Raw genomic sequence first — 23,721 nt, 5'->3', positions numbered from 1 at the left:
AATGCTGCAGCGCTAGATTGTCAAAAGAGATTATAATGTTTTATACACCTGTTTCTGCAGGCGTTTATTAAACAAGATTTAATATCATGTAATGTGGAAACAAAATCATTTATAGATATTAATTAATAAAGTGAATGTTTATCACTTACTTTGTATTTCTCCCTGAGTATCGACATGTTTGTGTGACATCACGCCCCTGCATCTCGGCGAAATCAGAGATGAGAATTTCTGCACGAGCCTACAAATTGCAATTCTGAATTAAAAGTGCATTCCAATGCACTTTCCAAAGTAGGAAGTTGTAAAATCCGACATTCTGAGTTCACATCACTACTTTTCAAAACTTGATCAGACACTGAATTCAGCAGCCTAATTTACACTTAGAAAACTCCTGATGTTGCTGTAACAATGCAAAAAGCACTTACCAATTTGCTTAAAATGAAAATCAGTCATCCTTTCCTGATTAATAAATTAAGCAATCACACAGTCACGCAGAACATCTCAGGTTTGTAAATCCATAAGGATCTCTTTCTCAATGGCGATAGCGGCAGTAATGACAGTCGACTCGTCAGCAAGAACTCCCGTTCTTCGCTTTTAAATGACGTCAATTAAAGCGTGATTACATCACTCAAGGCCACACCCACAAGAACAAATAAATAAATCTGATTGGATAATGAATCTGACAATCTGACTTTAGTTGCCTATTCACTGAAGTGTTGAGGGATTCTGTGGAAATTCTGAAGGCCTGAGGGGGTTGAGCTCAGACACACAAGCTGCTATGGCTAACGAGCTTGGCTTTGGACATATGATTAGTGAAGCAGTTGTCATGTTTCACTTATAAGCATCAAGGAATAAATTCTGACTGGATAAACTTTTTGATTTTCTCTATTTGTTTGAATATTAATTCAGGAAAACAATTACAAATACATAGGCAAACCTAACTTAACTGCCTCCTTGGGATTCTGCAAGAGGTATGTAAACATATAAGCAGAACTTACTTTTATCACAAAACATTTTATGTGACAAACACCTTTAGAGAACCTCACTGAAGTACTAGAGATAATGAAAAAGATAGACAATGGGAGAGGCTGACCACTGAGAGCAATTACTGGACCAGCCAGCACAGATTTTCACTGCCCTTAGCCGTTAATAATCAGATACACTGTTAGGAAAAAATATTAAATTCCAACACTCTCTTGCAGTACATAGACAGCTGAGAGAACTTAGTATGTGCATCTGCCAGCCAAACAAGAGAGCATCCTCATGCGCTTCACTTCCTATTACCATTACCAGTGAACAGGAAGTTACAATTCCGAAAACTAATAAGTACTGTGTCAAGCATTTCAGGTAATTAAGTACAGTATCATTATAGCTTTCTCTAATCAGCACAGCTGCCAAGGTGCAGATCAAACACTTATAATTTCTCAGACTCAATCAGAAGTCAGAAAAGGAGAGGCTGTTTAAATGAACAGTTATAATACCATATCACAGATGGTTTTTGCAATGGAGCAGACCATACATGCAGCCTGGAGGCAGACACTGAATTCTCCAGAGAAACAGTACTGGCCATAAAAATTGTGTCTCAACATGGCTAATGGGAGTCCATCTGACTGCACAACCTCTGCCAGACTCTCCAAATGAGCTTTTAGCATCTCACACCTTGGCACCTTTAAGTACAGGCAGATGGGCATTGAAATTCAATTAAAAAGGAAATCTTGTTCAATTAATGTGGTGGAACAAAGTATTTTCCAGCAGTTAAAAGAAACTAGGGGCTGCTGATTATCTAAAGCTGTGATCACGAGACAGACAATGGATTAGCATGACACACATTCACAGACACAAGCATAGACATGCACATTTACACAATGTTATGAGCTCAAGTGCCAAGCAGCCCTGAAATGTTTACATGGACAAATCATCTAATAAGCCTCAGACATGTGTCTCAAGTTAAAGCTTAAGTGAACAACATTCTCAACAAAAATAAAAAACAAACAAAAAATTCAACAAAAACACAGAGCAACCAACCAAAAAACAAGTAAATAGTGAGCTGCAGGTTAAATTTACATTTACATTTATGCATTTGGCAGACACTTTTATCCAAAGCGACTTACAGAGCCCTTATTTCAGAGACAATCCCCCCGGAGCAACCTGGAGATAAGTGCCTTGCTCAAGGACACAATGGTGATGGCTGTGGGGATCGAACCAGTGACCTTCTGATTACAAGTTTACCAGTTATGTGATTTAGACCACTACACCACCACCACTCCAGAACAGAACATAACAAAACAAAAAACTCATTTAAATTTAAGTTTTTATCCAGTTATTGCATCATCTTCATCCTATTATAGTAAATTTCCTGTCAAGCACCAGCAAAATAAACAAAGACAGAACCAAGAAGTTGGTAGTGTAAATGACTGAATGCAATGAATTAGAAGAATAGAAATATTTCTATGTCAGTGACATGCTCCTTTTATAAGCTTATATAATATGATTCTTGACAGTATTTCAAAGCATATCTGTTAAATTATAGAGGATATAAGTATTATTAATAATTTCCATCTACTGACAAACAAATCATGGCTAGTGTCAATAATGATTGTATCGGCATGCACTTCACTTCTACCGGTTGATTTTGAACAATTAAATTCATTTATTGAAACAAAATAATTTAACCATAAAATATTTCTAAATTCAAATTAAACTAAAAATGTATTTACCAAATCCAAATATTTTATGCCCTCCAACTTCTTCCACTGGCCCCTTTTGCAGTGACTTAAAAACCACTATAAGACAACAGGTGTAAAAATCCCAATACAAGTTAGATAATAAATAGAATTTTAAATTTAACATATTAATAATAATTGAAAAATAAACCATAACCTATAGATAGTTTAATGCAAATCTCACATTTTTGTTTCATTTGATGGCCAAACAACTCTGATCAGCAGGGACATCATTTAATGCTCCACTATATTTTCAGAGTTTGGACATAAACTTTATTACTTCTGCTGGTAGAATCGACAAAGTGCAAATGCAGGAACTGAATTTAGACTTAGCACTGAATACAGACCTGCTTTTGAAACATCTTAGCACAATGACCTATTTCTTAGGAAAGTCGCCACTTCATTAACATGTAGTACACCCACAGTTTGTGTACATACACCCACAGATAGCGCAAACACTCCCAACCATGCTTTGTGATGGCATGAAAATTTCACTTAGAATTAGCACACTTACGGTAATCGGATAAGACCTAGCACATGGTCACTGCGCATAGTGCTGTCCCTAGCGCACTCACAATGCGAGCCCTATGTTTCTAGCGTTCTCAACAATAACAACCAACCAACCAAAAAGTGAATATTGAACGGCTGGTTAAAGCTTATGTCCAGCTTTTTCCACAAAACAAAAAATAACCAACCAACAAACAAACAAGTAGTGATGATAAATATAATAATTCATACACTGCAAGAAATCTTCACACATTCATAATACCTTATCATGTATTAGTCCTTAAGTCATTCCACATGTCTCTGTTGGTTCACAAAAACTGACTCGTAGATAAGATCTGTGTTGCATTTGTGGTTTTATCTCCTGGATATGTAATAGCAATCATGAAAAACTCTATGGTGCAATTCATTGGTTGAGCTAATTCAAAAGGGTATGATATCATCATGAGCCTTGTCAGAAGAAATCCTCCTGCTGAGGTGACAATTTTCCATTTGGAAAGCCTTCCCCATAGTTTATGTTAAAATATTGACTCAACACATGACTATAAATCACTGCAGCAGGCAAATATTGCCCCTGCCTTGTAAAGTATCTAGAAAGGCATGCACACTGCACTGCAGTGAGTTGATTCCCCCTGACCTTGAATGACTTTGTTGTGCTGTTTTGAATGTATAATTAAAACAGGCAAGATTAATCATGTCAATATTTATGAATTACACTTGGCAGCTGGAATCTAATGACAACAATGAGCCAGCAGTTTCAGAGCATTTCTGGCAAAAAGCTTTTAATTTTTCTGTGCAAAGAGAAGAGACTGGGCTGCTTCATGAACACCACTGTAGTAGAACCACTGTTTTCATGCCTTTAATCCTATAACCAAATCTCCTCTTTGAGTTATTTATCAATAAATAAAAAAATCTATGGTAATGACACTCTTTCTGCTTGAAAAAGAACATGGCACCAAAATAATTTCAGAAAAATATTAAGCCTGAAAAATGAAAAAAGCCTCTCTGTAATCTTAGGGTTTTTTATAAAAGCAGGCAGCACTCGCCCACATCACATCTTGCTTGGTATGATTCATAATTAAAAACTACAGAGAATAGCATGAAGGATTTGTTCTCACAGCAACAAATACATTAAGACAAAGCAGCTTTTTATTTGCACGCTAATAATGATAGTAAGTGGGGAGGTGGGGGTATTTCTCTTCAACAAAATCAATGAAAAAATCATACCTTATTTCATGGTTATGCTGTCATGCATAAACAATGGTTGAATGACAGGCCATGCAATGAGTGAGCATGCACATTTCACATGTTCTAAAATCTTACAATGGCAGTACTAAAGCCATATAAAGAACGAGCTGAGACATCAGATCATTCAAGGACACTGGCACAGCTAATATAGCCTAACTGATGCTCCTTTCTATAATGTGACCCTACAACTTCCTGCATTTATTAGCATCACTGCCACTCAGGGCTAACAGTTGTCCACACATTTGCGAGGATGGATGTGTTGCCTTGTCATCTTCAGCGTATAGCCAAATCAGCCATGTTCTGAAACTTATGGACTGTATTTCTCAAAATGGGACACAGGTTTTGTGATCAACAGTATCTTTGCCCAATTGCATGAGCTCTGAGCCACCTCTTTAAAGATATAAAGTCGGTATGAAATTAAAATAAATTTCCCTGGTTGCTTTAAGTTATTCCAAAGAATAAAAAGTTTAACATTGTCGTGAAAATGTTATTAATATTTCACAAAATAAATGTTAATATATTGAACAACTTGGCTTGTATGAAAATTATTTTCATTTCCATAGAGACCAACCAATAAGCAAGCATAATTTTATATATTGATAATGTACAAAATCAATACAATACAAAATTCTCTGGTAAACAATAGTTATTTTCCTATTAAAATCATGGTTACACTTTATGGTGGGGTGTAGGTTTGGGGTTAAACTTAGAAATGTTTAATAATGAATAACATCTTTTTTTTTATTTAGTTTTCTTTATGGGATTAAAAATCCTGTTTTGTATGAGCCAATGCATACGATTTCTCATACTATTAAATTTTTATTTAGACTGCGTTGAAGAGTTTGTCTTTATAATTGATGATCAAAGTGTAATAATGTTCACTCCCTCCGCTTTCTTTTTTCCGCCTGATGTCAACAAGAACTCTTATTTTTAACCCTCCCTTTCAAATCCCACGGAATAAAATTAAGTCACGCCCTACATTTATATCTTGTTGAATATCCTGTTTAACCTGGAAGTAAAATGGATGTGAATGCCATGAATATGTATAGTGATTCGTAAATTCCAAAATATGATATTTGACAGTTCTAACTTGTGATATTAATTGTAAAATATAGATAGAATTCTTACTGTAACTTTTAGGATGTTTACCCCCTACTATTTATGTCAAAGTAGCAATTAAACAAGAAGCTTCAGACTGCACAGCTCGGGCGATATTTTAAATCTGACACTCGAACTGCACGGAAAAGGATAATATTGACATGACATTTTCTGCTCATCCGATAATCCTAATGAATTTTTGATAAGCACACACTAGAAAACATGATGAGGAACAGAAAGTGAGTGGGTCATCTTTGGTGCCTCAAGAGAGAAGAGATTTGACAGAATAGGTTGAAAGATAGAAAAAACTGTTGGGGTGTATGCGAGAAAGCTTCCTCAACTCCAGAATTCCTGGAGTATTGTCATTTTATGACTCATTTCTAATGTCTAATATGTGTCTTTTTATTTGTTTCACACACCAGATACACATGACTAACAATCTCAGGGCACAAGTCACTTACCCCTGGAGAGAGTTTGCTGTGGTAGCGTGTTCTTAGCTGTGGAAGAGAATGGTTTTAAGAAGTGTGCATTAAACATGAAAAATACAACTTAGTTTATGTCAAAGGAAAGTCCCGATGAGAGTTTAAGAAATACACAGTTTAAATCTAACTCTTGTCTACATTATAAACTGTATATATTTATACAGTTTATAATGTAGACAGAGTTAGGTCCTCGAACCTCGAAATCGGACAAGAGACAATCCATCAGCACTCCGACACTTCACTGTGAGTGTATCACTCTGGTTTTGTTCGAGCTCTTCTAAACTAAAGTGTAAGAGCAGTATATATCTGTTAGGAGTTACTGTATATGTGTCTCTTACTTGTATTTTTGATTTTTTTGACATTACATATGTTATTTTTCATTTGATAATTTTTTGTGTGTAATATGAGCAGTTGGTGACGTGACGTGAATCCGTGTCAGTCATTGTTTCCATACAACAGCACTCAGGGATCACATGTATTACTAATACACAACTACAGCTAGAAAAAAGCTTTAAATGGCTTTAAACTAACAACTTCAGCATTATGGCTCATCACAGCTTAGAGGCAAAACATACAGATTAATTACACAACTCAAGGCTCTTACCTCTTACTGGATTTTCCACATTGCAGAAAAAGTATTGTTCAAAATGGCAGAGGACATTGCGGTTTCTATAGTGAAAGACTCTTTCACAGGCTACCACGAAATAAGAATTACCCCTGCTTCGATGGCTATTTTTCCACCGAGAAAGCTGATCTCCAGAAAGCTGAAAGCATCTCTGCTTGGGTGTGGCAACAGGTGTCACACCCAAGCATCATACACATTCTCTCTCTCTCTCTCTCTCAAAACCTAAATATCTTATGCAGTGTTCTTTCTAAAACAAGATTATTCAATTTTTTTTATATATTTTTACAGGAAAACTATACAAAAATTATAATCAAGAATATGATTTTTGCCCTAATATCAAAGGTCTTACTATAAAAAAGATCCCATGTGAATTTTTTAACAGTTTACAGACGGTAGGCAATTAAAGTCATCCAATAAAGATCTTGTGTTAAGCGAGGAGTAAAGGAAGGCTTTCTTGGAAAAATCACAGCATTTTTTTGTTTCCAGACTTTGCGAATTCTATAAGAGAGAAATGATCGATTCCAGGAAAGCAAGAAACTTTTACATCAACGGAAGTTCACATTTGCACTGATATTCCCAGCCAAATTGAGAATAGATGCTAAGGAGGGCCGTAAAACATTTTCATGACTACAGCATGTGATGTCCTTCATAAAGTCAATGGAGTAAGTCATTTTGTGGTACTCACTTTGCAGCTGAGTGGACGGCTCACTGAAAATGTACTCACCCTTTTTTTTTTGTGCTGGTTCCTCCTAGCAGCTGGAGTTTATTTTGTAGAGTAACACACCTTCAGGACAGTTTTATGGATAAATCTACATGCTCTTTCTACTTATTCCTCCTATTAGCTAGAGTTTGTTTTGCAGCAAAAACATTGGAGTGATTAAGTAATTTGCTTGCCCTCATGTAGCAGTTGAGTGAACCGGCTCACTGAACATTTGCTTGACTGTTGGGTGCTTTTTTTGTGCTGGTTCCGCCTAGTGGCTGGAGCTTATTTTGTAGAGTAACACACCTTCAGGACAGTTTTATAGATTATCTTTTACTGAGTGATACTGTCTCACAAAATTTGTATAGAAACACCGGACTTGAATAATCCAACGGCAAAGTTGTTGCAGGGGCTCTTGTAGACCAGCATGGACTCCAATTGGCGCGGTCATGCGTGGGGTTAATGCACACATTTTTATTTTTTCTGTTTGTTTTGTTCTAGTGGACGCTTGGGTTTTGATGGTCACACCAATGTTGGAAAGTGTTCTTTATAATCTTGTTTTTGACACACACATTTTTTGAGAAATGTCAAATGTTAATATGAGTGGATTGTATCTCTCCATGTGGAGCGTGAATAGGTTGGGGCACCCCATAAAAAGAAGTAAGGTTATTTCTCTTCTAAAGCATTTGAAATATGATATAGTGTTTCTTCAAGAAATGCACCTTTCTCTGCAGGAAGCTGAAAAATTTGGAAAGACATAGGGTGGACATTTTTTTTTATAGTGATGGCTCGAGTAAGAGCAGGGGTGTCAATCCACTGATAAACATCTACAATTCAAATGTCTCAAATGGAGTAAAGATAAATTAGGAAGAGTCATTAATGTTTTAGCTGAAATTCAGGGACACTGTCTTATTCTGGATAATATTTATCCACCTGACGCTGAGGATCAGGGCTTTTTTATAGATCTTGAAGGGAAGTCATACGGAGAAAAATAAATTATATAGTTGCCACTTTAATGTATCCCTGAATTCCAACAAATGCAAAAGACTGAAACCAGTGTCATGGAGACCAACTGGTCCTCAGTATCATCTGTGGGCATGGCTTGGGAGGCACTTAGGGCGGTTCTTAGGGATTGGATCATACAGTATTCCTCATTCACCAAAAAATCCAAAGCACAAGAACTTGTGGAATTAGAAGGGAATATTAAAAGTATACAGGGGGAATGGTTTAATTTTATATAATTTGATCCTGTATTTTCCGTTATGTTTATTTAATCTGTTAAATGAATCAATAAAAATTGTTAATAAAAAATAAAATGTTGTGGCTGATCGTTGTATAATATATGTGTGTGTGTGTGTGTGTGTATATATATATATATATATATATACACACATATATACATATACACACACACACAAAACTTCCCTTTTCTACATTTCTTTTTCCTGGAAAGTCTGAGGAACTGATATCAATCCTTACCTGTGGCTGCGATGTGTTCTGGTTCAAATGTAATTTTAAATGCATAACCACAGCAATTACCAGAAATTTGTGATCTCACTTCATATAAATTAGACATCAACATAAAACCACAATAAAACTAGCTCAATCTATTTTGACTCCCAAAATCCAAAAATTTCCTCAGTGGAATAAAGACACCAAGTCAAATCTTGCAGAAATATTTCACAGGAAAACCCCCAAAATGTTATGTTTGCAAGTGGGTGTTTGCAAATGTCAAAAAGTGTTTTGTCAGAGTAATTCTTTATACAGGCTACATCTAGGGCCAAAATACCAACAGTGCACCTCCCATTTGATTTACATGTACTGTGATGATAGATCATCACAGAATACAAATAATATCGTACAAAGCTGCATCCTCATTCATAGTTAAAGCTACAATGAATGCCAACCACCCACCTTTCTCATTTGACTGAGATTCTATCATCCCACACATGAGTAGGGGGCATTGGCTCTGCAGGTTTATGAATATGGAATTAATGGAAATATGTAATGTACAGCAGGCTGTTAAAAATAAAAAGCAGAAAGCCAACTTATAAATATATATATATAAACTTAAAAAGGAAACATACAATGTAACAGAGTAGGTTAGGCTAAAACATAATGTACTACTGCCCTCATGTGGAGCCAGAGAAAGTAGTGGCTAAACTTGACCTATTACTGTTAGGAATAGTATAGCCTACTACTTATACCACATACTATTACCATATGTAAAATGCTACATAATATTTCTGCAGTATTCTGTGCATAGTATGCAAACCATGAGTATTTAATATAACATACAACATTTGTCAAAATGTGTAGTATCAACCATTATGTTCGGAGTTTAAATGCAAACCTCGACTTGACTTTCCATTTGCAGAAGATTTACAATTGGATTTAAAAAGTAAAATATATCAAATAAAAAAGCAAAAATGTATTAGTTTCAAGATGATTAATGGACTCCACTTACTGAATCAAACATGTACGCCAGGAGATCTTGAGACAACAATGTAACATACAACTGTATAAAACATTGCGTACTGTTTCACATAGTAATTTTTAAAAACATAGTAAGCAGTATAAGGTGTATACTGCGCAGTATGCATTACGCAAAAAATCTGTTATTTCATTGTAAGCAGCAACCAAATTATAAGTTCTGAGGTCAGGGGCATAAATCATTGATGTCAGACAAACAAGTAAAAATGAAAAATGTTTAGGAGTATGTAAGTGATCAAGAAATATGTTGTTTTCAAACAATACACACATTTCACCCAGCTTTATTTTTGAAAGAGATTCAAAGGGTATTTCCATAAATACAAAAATAGCATATACAGTACTTCAGTTTAAATGAGATAATACATGTTGCAGGATTAGTAAATAAATCTAATTATGATTAAATGAAATTGTAAAGTGAAGGACTGTGGCAACTGGGGGAAAACAGAACTATACACCCATTCTAAAAGCAAACCTAGATCACATCCGTTCATGTAGACATTTTTTTTAAACAAAATTATTGATCCCATTATGTGAGCCTGGTATACTGACAATTGCACAGAGATGACTTCATGCGCTCACCAAAGCACAAACATTTTCACGAGGAAGATCAGTTTGAATTTATCACACAATTAACATATGCCTTAACACTCACGCATTCTAACACACACACACACGAAAATGTTATTTCAGTAAGCGGAGTTTCTTAATAAGGGCACCGTGATCTCGAATGCATCAGTCTATTAAAGTTAACCTGATAAGCAATACAACACACAGAGTAGGACTGCTGCACATTTACACAAGTCATAACCATTAGCCACACTGCTCTGGTTGATTCATGAATATTGGACACTTACCAACATACAGAATTAAGGCAATAACAACACATTAAAAGTGCTTCAGAGGGCAAAATATTTTTAAATGACATATAAACCGAGGTTATAAATAAACCTGAGGCTAGACCTCTATAGTGTAACCTCTCCCTTTGGGACTTCAGAAAGAAAAGAAATGTGTCAACAATAATGTCTTAGCAGAACACACCACTTGGCACTGATCAACCCACTAGCATATACACAGTTCCTCAAGCAGCCAAACATAATGTAACTTCCTTTACACTGTCCTGATGCTTGTGAAATTAAAGTTATTGTTCACCCAACAATGAAAATTCTGTCTTCATTTACTCACCCTCATGTTTTTCCTGTATGACTTTCTATCTTCTGTGGAACACAAAAAGAGATGTTAGGCAGAACGAAAGCCAAATCAATGTTCACTTTCATATGGAAAAAAGATGCAATGAAAGTGAATGGTGACTGAGGCTCTGTTTGTGTCCCACAGAAGTCATAAGGGTTTGGAACAACAAAAGGATGAGTAAATGACAACAGTGTGTAGATTTTTGGATGAATATTCCTCAGAACTGCTCAAAACTGTTCAAAGTTTAAACTAGTGAAATAAGTGGATTAGGTGGTGTCTGTCATATGGCTATGGCCTGTCAGTGCTGGAGGAAATGAACATAAGGCATGGGTGAACTGAAAGCACCAGGTAAACCAGTGTGGGCAGAGCAGTGCTTCACTGCCAGGAGGGGAAAAGTCTAACATGACCTTCCCTCTGACTGTGATTGGCTGTCTACTTGCTGATTGGCTGGAGAGGTGGCACTGGGCGTGTAAGGAGGTGGGGCATCACTGATTGTACTGGAATCATTGCTGTCTGGGATGGTGATACTAAGGGACGCATCAGTGTCATCATTTTGAGCGTACTCGCTGTACGGTGGAGGCTTCAGGTCATTTGCTGCAAAAAAAAAAGAAAAAAAAAGAAAAAAAGAACAACAAAAAAGAGAATATTAAATTGCAATGATTATGCAAAGTGTTTTAAAGTTACAACAAACTCGTTGAAAAACAATGAGGATAAAACTGGAAGTTCTGAATATTTATTATAAAACAATTATGACTACATGGTCAATGACAATGCACCAAGTAGCTTTGTTGCTTGGCAACCGCAAGCTGCCTACAGTTAAGATAGTACCTGGAAGAATTAATAGTAATTATTGATAATACATTTAACTGTTTATTGAACACTGGTGACTTATCAAAGCGCTGTTGCACAATTTTATAACAGCAATAAGCAAGTTTGTAATTGTTAACATTAGTTAACTACATTAGTTAGTATGACCAATGAACAACACTTTTTCAGCATGTATTACTCTTGGTTAATGTCAAATTGTTTCATTAAAAACGTATATGCTCACATTAGGTAATGCATTATGTACTAGCATGATTGAACAATCTTTATAAATCAACATGAACTAAGTTAAATAAATGCTGCAAAAATACATTGCTCATAATTAGTTAATGATGCCTATTTAATGCATTAAATTGTAACCAGAAAAGGAGACCTCAACTTTTATAAAGTTCAGAAAATAAAGTTACAGGCATATACAAACAGACTAACTACCTAGCATGAAATGTTTAAGTGTCCTTTACAAACGCTGATAACACATGCACAAATCATACCTAAAAATCTGCCAACAATGCAACATGCATTGTAAATAACAAGGTCATTTTGATAAAATTACATAACTTCCGGTTTTCATCCTTCAGGCAACTGCAAATGAGCTGCCATGACCAAAAGCCCAATTTTGAATTTAGCATCAAACTAAAGCAAGAAAAGACAAATGTTTCCATGGAACAGGTCAGGTGACTGTTTCAGCATGTAGAGGACATGAACTACACACACGGAAGGGGATTCTGAATGGAAGGTGGAAATGCTGAATGACGTTGCAGATGTGGTCATCAATGCTCACTGAATGTCATACCACACATATCACATCCTGCTCTAGAGATTTTATCTTTCACTCAACTGTGTCAAAGGAAGAACAAAGTTATACTATAGACATTATACGTGCACTTCCTCCATGTCTTAATTCACACTTTAGCACTTGACTTAACTCTCATCTTTTTGTTTAGGTGATTCTTGTTCTGTCACTTGTGGGATATGTGCAATTCTTTTGCATCTGTTGTGCAAGTAGCTTCTCTAAAAAAAAACGCTTCCAAAAAGAGCAATGAAAAAACTTTTTTCCTCTCAAATGTATCAGAGTGAAATCAAATAAAAGCAAAGCTTGATTTGTATAAAGGACTGCCTGAAAACACTTTGCATTCATGCAGTTCAAAGACTGCAAACAAAACTATATAGAATAACACTGATTTAGGCTGGCAAGAAGCCATTGCTTTAGGTAAAACATCACAATTTCTCATTGCATAAAGTCTGCAGCAATACATAGATCAAGGGCACATGTTTTACCCCACTGACTGTTCTGCAGTGCATCAATCAGCTGTTCTGGATGACAAAAGTAACAAAAACACCCAAGTAAACAATTAAATCTATGCTAAATGCATTTTATGACGCCAAGAGGAAATCTGGTTTTCATAAACTCTCACAAGGGCATTGTTTGAGCTGATGCTTTCTTGTATGGTTTGTTTGAAGAAAAAAAAAAAAGTGTCAAACTATTATTAGAGATGACAAAAAAAAAAAAAAGTAGAAAAGGAGGAAACACTTAAGCACAATACAGAAGAACAGCACTTTGAGTCAGAATGCGCAGTTTGCGGCCAAAATCCTTTGTTGCTGCTGAATTAACAATCAGTCTCTCCAAAGACAGCTGAATTGAAGTAAACCCAAAGCACATAGCTCTGATTGCCAAATTGATTTCAGCCATTTCCATGTCAGTATCTGGCAGCTGGTGTGCATAAATATCCTTACCAATATGTCAGTAACAAAACCTGCCAATTAAGAGACATTTGTCTAATTTGGGATGCTTCATGTTCGCAGGTCCACTCTTGTTTCCTCTTGTCATAAAATTTGACCCATTAACAATTTACAGAGAATACAGCAGACTGAGTGAAGCCATAAGTCTCACCTCACTAAAGATACATAATGTGAATAGAAGAGACATGTAAAATCTTTATTGTTTGACAAGTCTACTTATCATTCCAGCTGTTTTCTGTCGCACAAATGTCTTCTTGATATGGTTTTCATATGATTTTGTCTTGTATATATATTCTCAGGCATATCTCAAAGCTTTTCTTCTATACAAATGTCCTGTTAAGGTAATAAATACATCATGGGCAGTGGTTTGTAGGGATGGACATGGAGCATAATATAGGAGAGAAGGTCAGTGCACAAGCTCATAGTCCAGCAAACGTTTAATCATTTACATCCCTGCTTTGATGCAAGCGATCATTTGGAAAAGTACTTTTTAGAGATTTTTAGTGTCTGCCACATGTAGCCTGAAACAAAAACTGTGTGTATATTTGGCATTTGGCAATGGTATAGTTTCACGAAGTTCATTCTTCAAACACAAATCATGTGCAACTACAAAATTATTATCAGACCAATACCTATATATCCAAAAACAAAAATGCATTCTTGAAGGAATAGTCATAAAAACAAAAATGCAGTCATACAAATCTGGGATGGCATGAGGGTGCTTTAAAACAGCATTCCCCAAATACTTGCTGTCTTACACTGGTTGAACAAATAGATAGTCAATAGAACAATCTCATGGCATTGGTTGAGTCAATGTTGTTTTGTCTGGCAGGTCGGAACACTCAAATAAACAGAATTATTTACTTATAGTTGTCTCTGCATATTAAAATTGCAAAGTAGTTCTTCAGTATTTTAATACATAATTTTTTTTTTTATAAAAACGACAAAATAATATTTATTTCATCCTCGTTTGTATACCCACCTTTTTAATTGCTCACAAAAAGTTGACTGGAAAGAGATTAATTTAATTCAGGATTATTACGAAAATGTATAGTGTCGACACAGGTTTCGTTGTACAGGGAGTCAGTCTTACCTCCAGACACAGCCTCATATGGAGGAGGCATGTCCAGTTGAGACTGCGAGGATAATTGTGGAAGTGAGGCAGAGGGTTCACCCACTGAGCCGTCGTCCTGAATGCCATACCAACTGGGCCAGATTGATGTCTGTAGAGCAAAGCAAAAAACACACACAATCAGACATGTATCAAAAATATTTTCATCGACATACAAAGGTAACTGAAAATCAACAGGAAGCACCTATGGTTGACTACTTCTCTTAAAATAAACTTTGAATACATGTGTGTGAAACTAGATCAGGTCAATGATTGTGAGAGAAGAGCTTGGATAAGGTTGTGGAATTGTGCAATTCATAAGGGTCTCCTATTTGACTGGTAAACTCTTTTTTTAGCACTTCTTTATTCTCTTGTGTTTTTATTTCATATGCTGCTTTGGAGGAGAATGCAACTATCAATTGCTTCAAGACATTGCTTCCTCTTATGGATTAGATCTTAACAGTTAATGTTATTTCCCTATTTTATGTGACTTATCATAGCCTTTGCTCACTCCCATAAAGATTTAAAAATAGCATGAACTGCCTCTAATTTGTTGTTAAAAGAGTTTTCCTGACAAAGAGTTTTGTTTAGCAAACACAAAAAGAGAAAGATCCCCCATTTAGCCTCAACAGACTTTAGGGGCAAGTGCTGTTAGCGAGCACCTATGAAGGCCGGAACGGTACACGAGGGTGTGGGTGGCCAGCACCACGCCCGACCACCTTTGTCTCCCCAGTGGCAATGTTTTTTTTTTTTACACCGCACCAGGTACTCATTTTAGGCTGAGTCGACCTAGGGGAGGCCCGGGACAGGTTCAGATAATAGTCACTGGTGTTAGCCATGAGCGGGAATCAAACTCGGGTCGCCAGGTTCGTAGCGCAGCACGCTAACCGCTACACTACCGCTACACTACTCTCCAATACAAAAGACAAAGACACACAGACACACACACACTATATATAACCATTTCTGTTTCCTCATGTACATTTTTTTACACACATCCTGACTTTCAAATTAATTCATAAGGCAAACAGCATAATAAAACTACTGTACAAAAGAAGAAAAAAAAAAATATTGAGATGAGAACATGAAAGCTATCCAAAAGTTTATGGTCTGTTTGAACTGTTTGTTGTCAAATTGGGGGCATTTCCGTTGTAGAGGGTTAGAGTCAACTTGGGTTTCTAAAAATATATTGTTCTCCGCACTTCAGAAGTAAAAACAACAACGGCAGTAAAGCACTCACTTAATCAAGAAAATGGGCATATAGCCTATACAAATATGGTTTAAAAAAAGGAAAAAAAAAATGTGCAATGTTATAACGTAAATGGAAAACGTTAAAAGTATCGGGGAGGCCTTATAACTCTGGATTAAAATGGACTAACATCTGTTTTAACTATAAAGTTTTCCGTAATAAATTTAAAAAGAAACCATGTTTGAATGGCAAAGCTCTTTTCCTTGATATGGTCTTCAAAACTCATGCTACAGATTGCTTCCAGATGCTTTGCTGAACAGAATTAGAAAGAGAAAAAACTAATTTTAAAACAAAAGCTTCACCTCCCCCGAATTTTACTTTTAGTCTTCCAACTTCAACTGCAGTCTATAGATGCAGACAGAACGCTTTCAACACTTCAGACTCCTAAAGAGAAATCTAATTTATAATAGAGACAAAAGACACAATAACCTGACTGTAATAGAGAATATTCTTTAGTCAAACTGCCAAAAAACACAATAACATTCCTTAAAGGTTTTGTGAGCACTGTCACGGCCCTTCGCTTTGGGTCCCACTCTTGTTCCATCTAGTCTGCATCTCCTGGCTCCTTTAGGCTTCTTCACAGGCACAAGTAAGATTTGACAAGTGCTGTGCATCAACAAGTGGAACGATTCTCTAAAACAGACGAGCTCAAAAACTTAAGAAGCCTGTGCAAGTCACACAGAACTGAGACCTGACACTCCTGCCCTCAGTTTGGTTTAACAGATCCTTCTTGGGGCTTTGAGCTCAGAGTGAAATGTTTAAAATCACGAGTCAGCTCCAAGGTAAAAAACGGTGTTGTGAAATAGTAAAAGTGGAAGTGTACCATAAAAGTTTTAGAATGGTTTCTGACATTCCGTGTAGGCAAATGACACATTTCATCTAGAACAGGTACTCAGACTGAAAATGTCAATCATAAAAATTCCACCGACTCCCATTCAGTCTAAATAACATCCAAACTGCACCAATGCATCCTGTACTTGGATGCTAATTTCCTGTGTTTGAATATCTTAGAGAGAGCAATCTTTTTCTTCATATATAAACATTACATAGGAATTCATCCGAACACTAATATTTGGGTCCCTGACAAAAAAGTTGTCAAATATGATACAAATACATAGAAATGTTATATTTGTGTCCAAGTTAGACATTTAAGTTAGACATTTAATAAATAAAAATCTTTATTTTTTTTAAATGCTAGAATGACTTCAAATGAGGTATAACCATCAAGTAAATACTTTTCATGCATTTTTTTTCCAAGGTATTTAAAAAATTTTTTTTTTTTTTACAAATAGCATACATTTTTGAGTCACGAATATAAGTTTTCTTAGGGTTACTCGATTAACCTGAACAAAACGTGCCTCTTCCTTAAAATGTCAAAATATCTGACAAATAAACACCACCTGACATTGATTTGGAGGACATTTTTTATATTAATACTTAAAAAAGGTTTGTTTCACAGCTTAATGATATAATAATAAAATTATTCTTCAAAACTATTTATGCCAACATTTATCTTTTAAATAATTGCAGTTAAAAAAAAAAATCTGTCTCCAGATGGTAAAAAAAAACAAACAAAAAACCCAAAACAACAAAAACAACAAAACGTTTTTTTTATATGCATGCTGGTTTGACAGAAGACAAACCAGCATGCATATTAAAACATTCTATCTGCATTTAAACTGACTGAGTGATTGGGTTTTCCAAATTTGATTTGAACACATTTTAGAGCTTAAACACAATTTGACCTCAGAAGAAAACGTGTCCCCTTCATTTACCCATTCAGATTTTCAATGAACTGTCACATCAACATTCACCTTAGGTGCACTTTGACATACAGAAAAAAATATTTTCCACCATAAAAACATAGGGTCTAGTTTTTATACGAATGACTGTAGGCTCAATGCGGCAGAATACATCACACTCTACAACACAGGAAACTAAAGTATTTCATGCTTTCAAAAGAGTGATTATATCAGCAGCTACTGAAACACAGCCCAGATGGCCACACCCTGAAATAAGTATTTGATTGGGTGGCACCTGTAGTGTACTCACATTTTGCCTTTCACAGATCTGGTGCAGGTATGCTCTTCCACCTACAATGACTATCTGTGCATTGCGGGGATTGCTGAGGTATGCAGCGAGCTGTCTTTGCCTTGAGCGGTACCAGCAGATGTAGAAGAAGATTTTAATCATAATAAATATTATGACAACTCTGAAACAAAATAAAGATGAACAAGTTCAAATTGTCTCTCTGAAACACGCATGACATATAATAGTTACTCAAATTGCATTGTTTTCTATACATGCCACAAAGAAAGTGAAAGAAATCCAGTAAACAATCCTTAATTAATGTTTTATATATTTATGGTAAGACCATTTCACAAGATAGCTGATTTAATGTTGAAACAAAAATTAGGCAAATACAACTGTAATTCAACAAACCACCAAAATGAATTTAGAGAGTACCCTCCCTACAACTTACATGTACCAGTACAGCTCCATGTTTCTCACCAGTTGGTATCAATTATCATAATCAGCTTCCAAGCTGTCAAACTGAAATAAAAAACAAATAAATCGGCATAAGTAAATGTAATTTACATGTAAGCAATCTCGATTTACACATAGGCCTAATCATTTACAGGCATTATACAACCCACACATGAATAATCACTCATAATGTACACTTATTTTCACAAACATTGAAAACAGACGTGTGTTTGTTTATTTGCAATATATTGAGTAATATTCAGGATTGGGTTACTTTTTCAAACATACCAAAGAAATAACCTCCAGCACAAACACACGCTTGGTTTATTTACATAAACATCACAGTGCTTGAGCACTTCTCATTATGTTTAAAATTACAATAACAAACAAATTTATGAAAACAGCCCTCACCTTTTAAAAGCGATATAAGTATCGTTATAATCCAGTTATAGTCAGCTAGCACATCTGTTCCTCATAAACAGCAGAGGAAGTCGCTTTGCTAACGAGGTAGAACATTAATTTACCCGTATAATATAAAAATAGAGAGCAATAGGGATACTTTTCAGAGCAATTTTGCTTCACTGTCTGGTTGTAAGCCGAGTGTGACTGCTCTTTTAGTAAATGTTAATACTTCAAAGTCTCAAATGCTTCCGAGAAAAGCTCAGTTGCCGTGTTTTTCCATGAGCAAACGGATAGGTTTTGTTGTAGTTCTTCTGTTGTCTTGCAAGGCGTCTGTAGTACCGTGGCATGATGGGAGAAACCCGTCAAATTAAAGGTCCTCTGCCTTCGTCATGTAATTTATAGTTAGACCGAGGTTCCTTGGTTTATGTTTGCATTTCAGATATGCAATTAAAATTGTAGATATGCTTCCAAGCAAAATTTCTACCAACGCTCCTACCTTAAAGTTGTTGTATATTTTACATCCAGCTGTGTTTTGTATAGGAGCATATTTTACAAAGAGGTACACATCCAGTATTAAAACGCCACCTACCGGGCACAATAGACCTTTTTCAGAATAGCGCCATATTAAAGTAAGATTCCGGGTTCAGTACAAATTAAGCTCACTTCACAGCATTTGTTGCATAATATTGATGATCAGAACATTTATTTTGACTAGCTATTACTTTTATTTAAATTAATAAATAATAATAACCACAAATCTGGGTTAAAGTGAGACACTTGTAAATGTTAAAATACTCAAAAGTACTTTCAAATGTATGGCCACAAGATGAAAACCATATGTTAACATAATTTTAGTGTTATAAACCATGTTTTCTGTGTAAAGTTACAGCCAATTTTACAAAGTCATTGCAATAACAATCGAAAAGAAGAAGAGGGACATGCCAAAATATATTTTTGTGGTAATAAACATTGTGCCATCATAAATGCTGTCAATTGAGCTTAATATTCCTTAAAAGGCCATACGAATTTTGACTGGAATGAAAACGAGGCTGTGAGGGATAGACTTCCAGTCTTTTCAATGAGTTCTATACTGTTTAAATTAGTGCTGATCATTCAGCTGATGATATATTTTAAACTTCTTTCCAGTTTTGACAGCTTTATAAAGTCCATAACATTTTACAGACTGATACTCTTTCCCTCACAGCCTCATTTTCAATTCCTTTTAAATGTGGTGCTTCTATGAAAGAAATACTGTAATAATGAATCCAAGGTTGTTGGACATATAATATTTGTTACTAAGCAGTCATGTTAATGGGTATTTTCCCATTGGTCAACCAAAGCAAGCATTCTGTTGAGAAACTTTTTTTTTTTATCAATTCAACAAAACATACAGATGATAATATCAATTTAAATTATATGAATTTACTTTGCATTTAAAAGTTATACTTTCAGGCAATTCCAAAACAAAAGAGGGTAAAAAACATTAGGTATCAACTAGCTTTATTAACCAATATTCCAATTTAATATTTAAAAAATAAATTTATGGAAAAAAAAAAAAAAAAAAAAACAACTTTCTAAAAGAATTTTATGCTTTAACTTTTTTATTTTTTTCAGAAATTAACAGGTTCTGGAACACTAATACACAAACATACAAGATGTTCCGTAGCACCGCCATGTTTGAAAGTATAGATGGTAATTAGTTTCCTTCACAGATTACTCTATATAATCATGTGATGTTCAAAGCAACAATATACAAGCATGACAAATCCAATCTTGATTAATTCAGATTCTAATTAATCCAGACATATACAATTTTCACATTTTTGTACTGCAAGTTCAAATGTCTGCTATTAAAATCCCAATACGTCCCAATAACACTTATCAAATTAATCGTATCTGTTGTCTTCAATGACGATTGTCCTTCTTGGATATGTGTCTATATCTACAAAAATATACCGGAATTCATACTTCCCCGTTTCAGGATTCTGTTGGACAGAAAAGGCAAATTGTCAGCAATGATTTCCTGCATAATAACAAGCAATTAAAACAATGACACACTATTCATTTTAATGCACTGACTCACTGAGGTGTTGAAATTTACCTCTTTTGATTCTGAATGAACAGTTCCCCGTAAACCAGGCTCAGATCCCTCAATATAAAATTTCAGCCGCATGTGCTTGAGTCCATCCTTCATGTACTCAACATGACTGAAGGAAAAAAACGGTTATGCCAATATCTGAAGTGTGACAGAAGTGTTTATATCTAAGGATGTTGAAAATTTTACCTCACTTGTTGTCTTCTGCCACGCCGACTGGTCTCCCCAAAACCTTTGATGGGCTCGCCGAAAGCTCCAATTATCTTTACATTTCATAAAGCAAATATCATTTATTTTCATCAATTTAAAATATTTTTGTATCTGATGTTTTTGCAGAAGTGCTTGAGTTCACAAAGTAATAATAATAATTAAATAAATAAATACTGACCTCTGGATGCGATCTGCACTTCTCAAAAGCTTTTCCATAGACTTTGCTTGGGCTTGATGATGAAAAGAGCTCTTGAAAGACCACATACAGCAATCCTCCTGATAAGGACAACAATCTATTAATTTATTTTACTGTTAAACATTCACACATGCATGAACATTTTAGAGAAAGGGCTCTTTAATAATAATAACAACACTTTATTAACTCCACATTATCATCAATTTACTTTGTACGCATGAAAAGTCAGCTTGACAGCTTTATAGTTCATAAAAAAAAATAAATAAATTGTAAACACTGACCTTAAAACTTATTTAGTTTACAAATTTTAAACCATGGCTGCACACAAATAACTAATATTGTTATTATATTCATGCTGTTTAGCCAGAGGGGAACTGGCCCCCACAGTGAGTCTGGTTTCTCCCAAGGTTCTTTTTCTCCATTAACCAACATTTTATGGAGTTTTGTGTTCCTTGCCACAGTCGCCTTCAGCTTGCTTAATCAAACTACACAATGATGACTAAGACTTTATAGATATTACAGTTTAATTTTCTGTTAAAGCATGAATATCTGTAAAGCTGCTTTGAAACGATGTGTGTTGTGAAATGCCCTATACAATTAAAAATGACTTGACTTGACATAAGCATAACAGAAAACAAACCAAAACATCACTTGACCTGTAACTCCTAGTCCGATAAGCACCACAATCAAATAGGTGAAATCTCTGCCTGCCTGTTTGACTGTGGAGGAAAGATAAATACAAAGACATGCATATACTTTAAAAGGCGCACTCAGTAAATTGATATCTCATTTAAAAAGTTTTACTAATAGTAGTAGTAATGTTTAAACATGTGTACTAATAGTAATAGAAATTTTAAAATGTGTATAATGAGTATAAAACATGACCACTTACATGAGATGAAAGCTTATATTAGTAACATTATAAAAGCTGTTTTAATCTACATGTTGAGGGTCCCCTCATTGGGATGGCCATGCTAGAATCACATGATCAGCCGAATACTACTTACTTAAAGGAATAGTCCTCCCAAAAATTCTCTCATCATTGACTTAACCTCATGCCATCCCAGATGTGTACATCTGCTGAACATAAATTAAGATTTTTAAAAGAATATCTCTAGTCTGGAAGTCCATGCAATGCAAGTAAATGGGCGCCAACATTTTGAAGGTCCAAAATACACATAAGGGCAACATAAAAGCATTCCAGTCAACTCAATGTCTTCTAAGGCGATATGATAGGTGTGGGTGAGAAACAGATCATTATTAATTTTTTTCCTATAGATTTTCCTCCCTGCACAGTCAATCTCCACTTCAGTTTCACTTTCCCATTCTTCTTCTTCTGTTTTTGGTGATTCACAGTCTTAATGCATATCCTCATATTGCTTCAAAATACATAGATTTAACCACAGGAATAGTATGCTACCTTCAAGTGGATATTGGAGTCAAATTTTTGGCACCAATTCACTTCCATTGTGAGGACTAAAAGAGATGAAATATAATTAAAATGTTTTTAATTTATGTTCTGAAGAAGAAAGTCATGCATATTTGGGATACCATAAGGGTGAGTATATCATGAGAGAATTTTCATTTGAGGGCGAACTATCCCTTTAATCTCAGTAACAACCCTGGTATTGGACACTTTAACTAATACATTAATTAATCGTTGCTAACAGTTAGAGTAAATTTCTACAATGGCACCGGTAACTGAAAACTGTTTCTGTGCTTTATTTTGATTAATGTATTCACCCTGCCACTACACTTCTTTTAAATTTTATAAAAACGTGCCATGTAAATACTTTCCACCAAAATGCAATTTCCAGCAATGATACGGGGTCTCCTTTAATCAGTGTAAGAACCTTTCCGTGACTGTAACTGATAATATTTTGGCGGAAACTATGGTAAATGTTCACAAGGTACCTTTCTGAGCTGCAGAAGGGCTTGGGGGTGTGGACGAACTTCTGGAAACTGACATGCGATCAGTGCCCTTCTGTCTGTCGTCCTTTCTAAACTGCGCTCCAGTATGAAGAAATTGATTGTGATTAAATATCCACTGGTATCCAGGACATCGATTTGCTTGCAAAACAGGACTCTGTGTCTGTAAAGCTGATGTCTGTAGTGGCAATCTGACATGCACATGTTTTAATATGTGCTCCACACGGTTGGTCGACCTACTGATTCTGAATACGAACGAATTCATTGTCGTTATTTAGACAGCTAATCCAAAAAATGTATCGTGCATAACTTAAAATCACTTTACAAATTACTAAAATGAACGACAAGGTTTTAATGCCGACTGTAATAGGTCGTCTTTACAGAGTGTATGAGCCAGATAGTTTTAGAGAACATTTGCT

The 23,721-nt window shown here is 35.4% G+C and overlaps 3 protein-coding genes across 7 annotated transcripts in view; all 3 read right to left on the bottom strand.

Moving 5' to 3' along the window:
- LOC127634990 (semaphorin-5A-like) overlaps positions 1–3,592 on the bottom strand; it is a 214,115-nt gene extending 210,523 nt beyond the window's left edge. For 4 of the 5 annotated variants that reach the window (XM_052114784.1, XM_052114785.1, XM_052114788.1 and 1 more), the window contains exon 1: positions 3,490–3,559. The gene's annotated coding sequence lies outside the window, so the exon portion shown is untranslated. Of the gene's footprint in view, positions 1–3,489 lie in introns of all 5 variants that reach the window. The other variant, XM_052114786.1, reaches the window with a different exon arrangement.
- Positions 3,593–10,141: 6,549 nt separating this feature from the next.
- si:dkey-118j18.2 (uncharacterized) lies at positions 10,142–19,199 on the bottom strand. Its single transcript, XM_052114812.1, has 5 exons — positions 18,882–19,199; positions 18,466–18,536; positions 18,036–18,195; positions 14,717–14,846; positions 10,142–11,652 (listed from the first exon to the last, which is right to left on the bottom strand). Exons 2-5 carry the CDS (start codon positions 18,483–18,485, stop codon positions 11,456–11,458), a joined length of 507 nt encoding a protein of 168 aa, XP_051970772.1. The 5' UTR covers positions 18,486–18,536; positions 18,882–19,199; the 3' UTR covers positions 10,142–11,455.
- Positions 19,200–20,465: 1,266 nt separating this feature from the next.
- Positions 20,466–23,721, bottom strand: timm21 (translocase of inner mitochondrial membrane 21). Its single transcript, XM_052114807.1, has 6 exons — positions 23,288–23,721; positions 22,030–22,092; positions 21,356–21,453; positions 21,157–21,230; positions 20,974–21,079; positions 20,466–20,857 (listed from the first exon to the last, which is right to left on the bottom strand). The coding sequence occupies exons 1-6, from the start codon at positions 23,565–23,567 to the stop codon at positions 20,759–20,761; spliced, it is 720 nt and encodes a 239-aa protein (XP_051970767.1). The 5' UTR covers positions 23,568–23,721; the 3' UTR covers positions 20,466–20,758.

The sequence above is a fragment of the Xyrauchen texanus genome, chromosome 42 (assembly GCF_025860055.1).
Source record: "Xyrauchen texanus isolate HMW12.3.18 chromosome 42, RBS_HiC_50CHRs, whole genome shotgun sequence".
NCBI classification, from domain to species: domain Eukaryota; kingdom Metazoa; phylum Chordata; class Actinopteri; order Cypriniformes; family Catostomidae; genus Xyrauchen; species Xyrauchen texanus.
This window is presented reverse-complemented; position numbering and strand designations above follow the sequence as displayed.

Excerpts from the sequence above, each read along its gene's own strand:
- si:dkey-118j18.2 (XM_052114812.1), bottom strand. The coding sequence starts at position 18,485 with ATGGAGCTGTACTGGTACAT. Across the intron at positions 14,847-18,035 it reads AGATCTGTGAAAGGCAAAAT|ACATCAATCTGGCCCAGTTG; the intron begins GTGAGTACACTA and ends TTTGCTCTACAG. Across the intron at positions 11,653-14,716 it reads ATATGAGGCTGTGTCTGGAG|CAAATGACCTGAAGCCTCCA; the intron begins GTAAGACTGACT and ends TTTTTTTTGCAG.
- timm21 (XM_052114807.1), bottom strand. The coding sequence starts at position 23,567 with ATGAATTCGTTCGTATTCAGAATCAGTAGGTCGACCAACCGTGTGGAG. Across the intron at positions 21,231-21,355 it reads AGTGCAGATCGCATCCAGAG|ATAATTGGAGCTTTCGGCGA; the intron begins GTCAGTATTTAT and ends TGAAATGTAAAG. Across the intron at positions 20,858-20,973 it reads TTCATTCAGAATCAAAAGAG|AATCCTGAAACGGGGAAGTA; the intron begins GTAAATTTCAAC and ends TCTGTCCAACAG.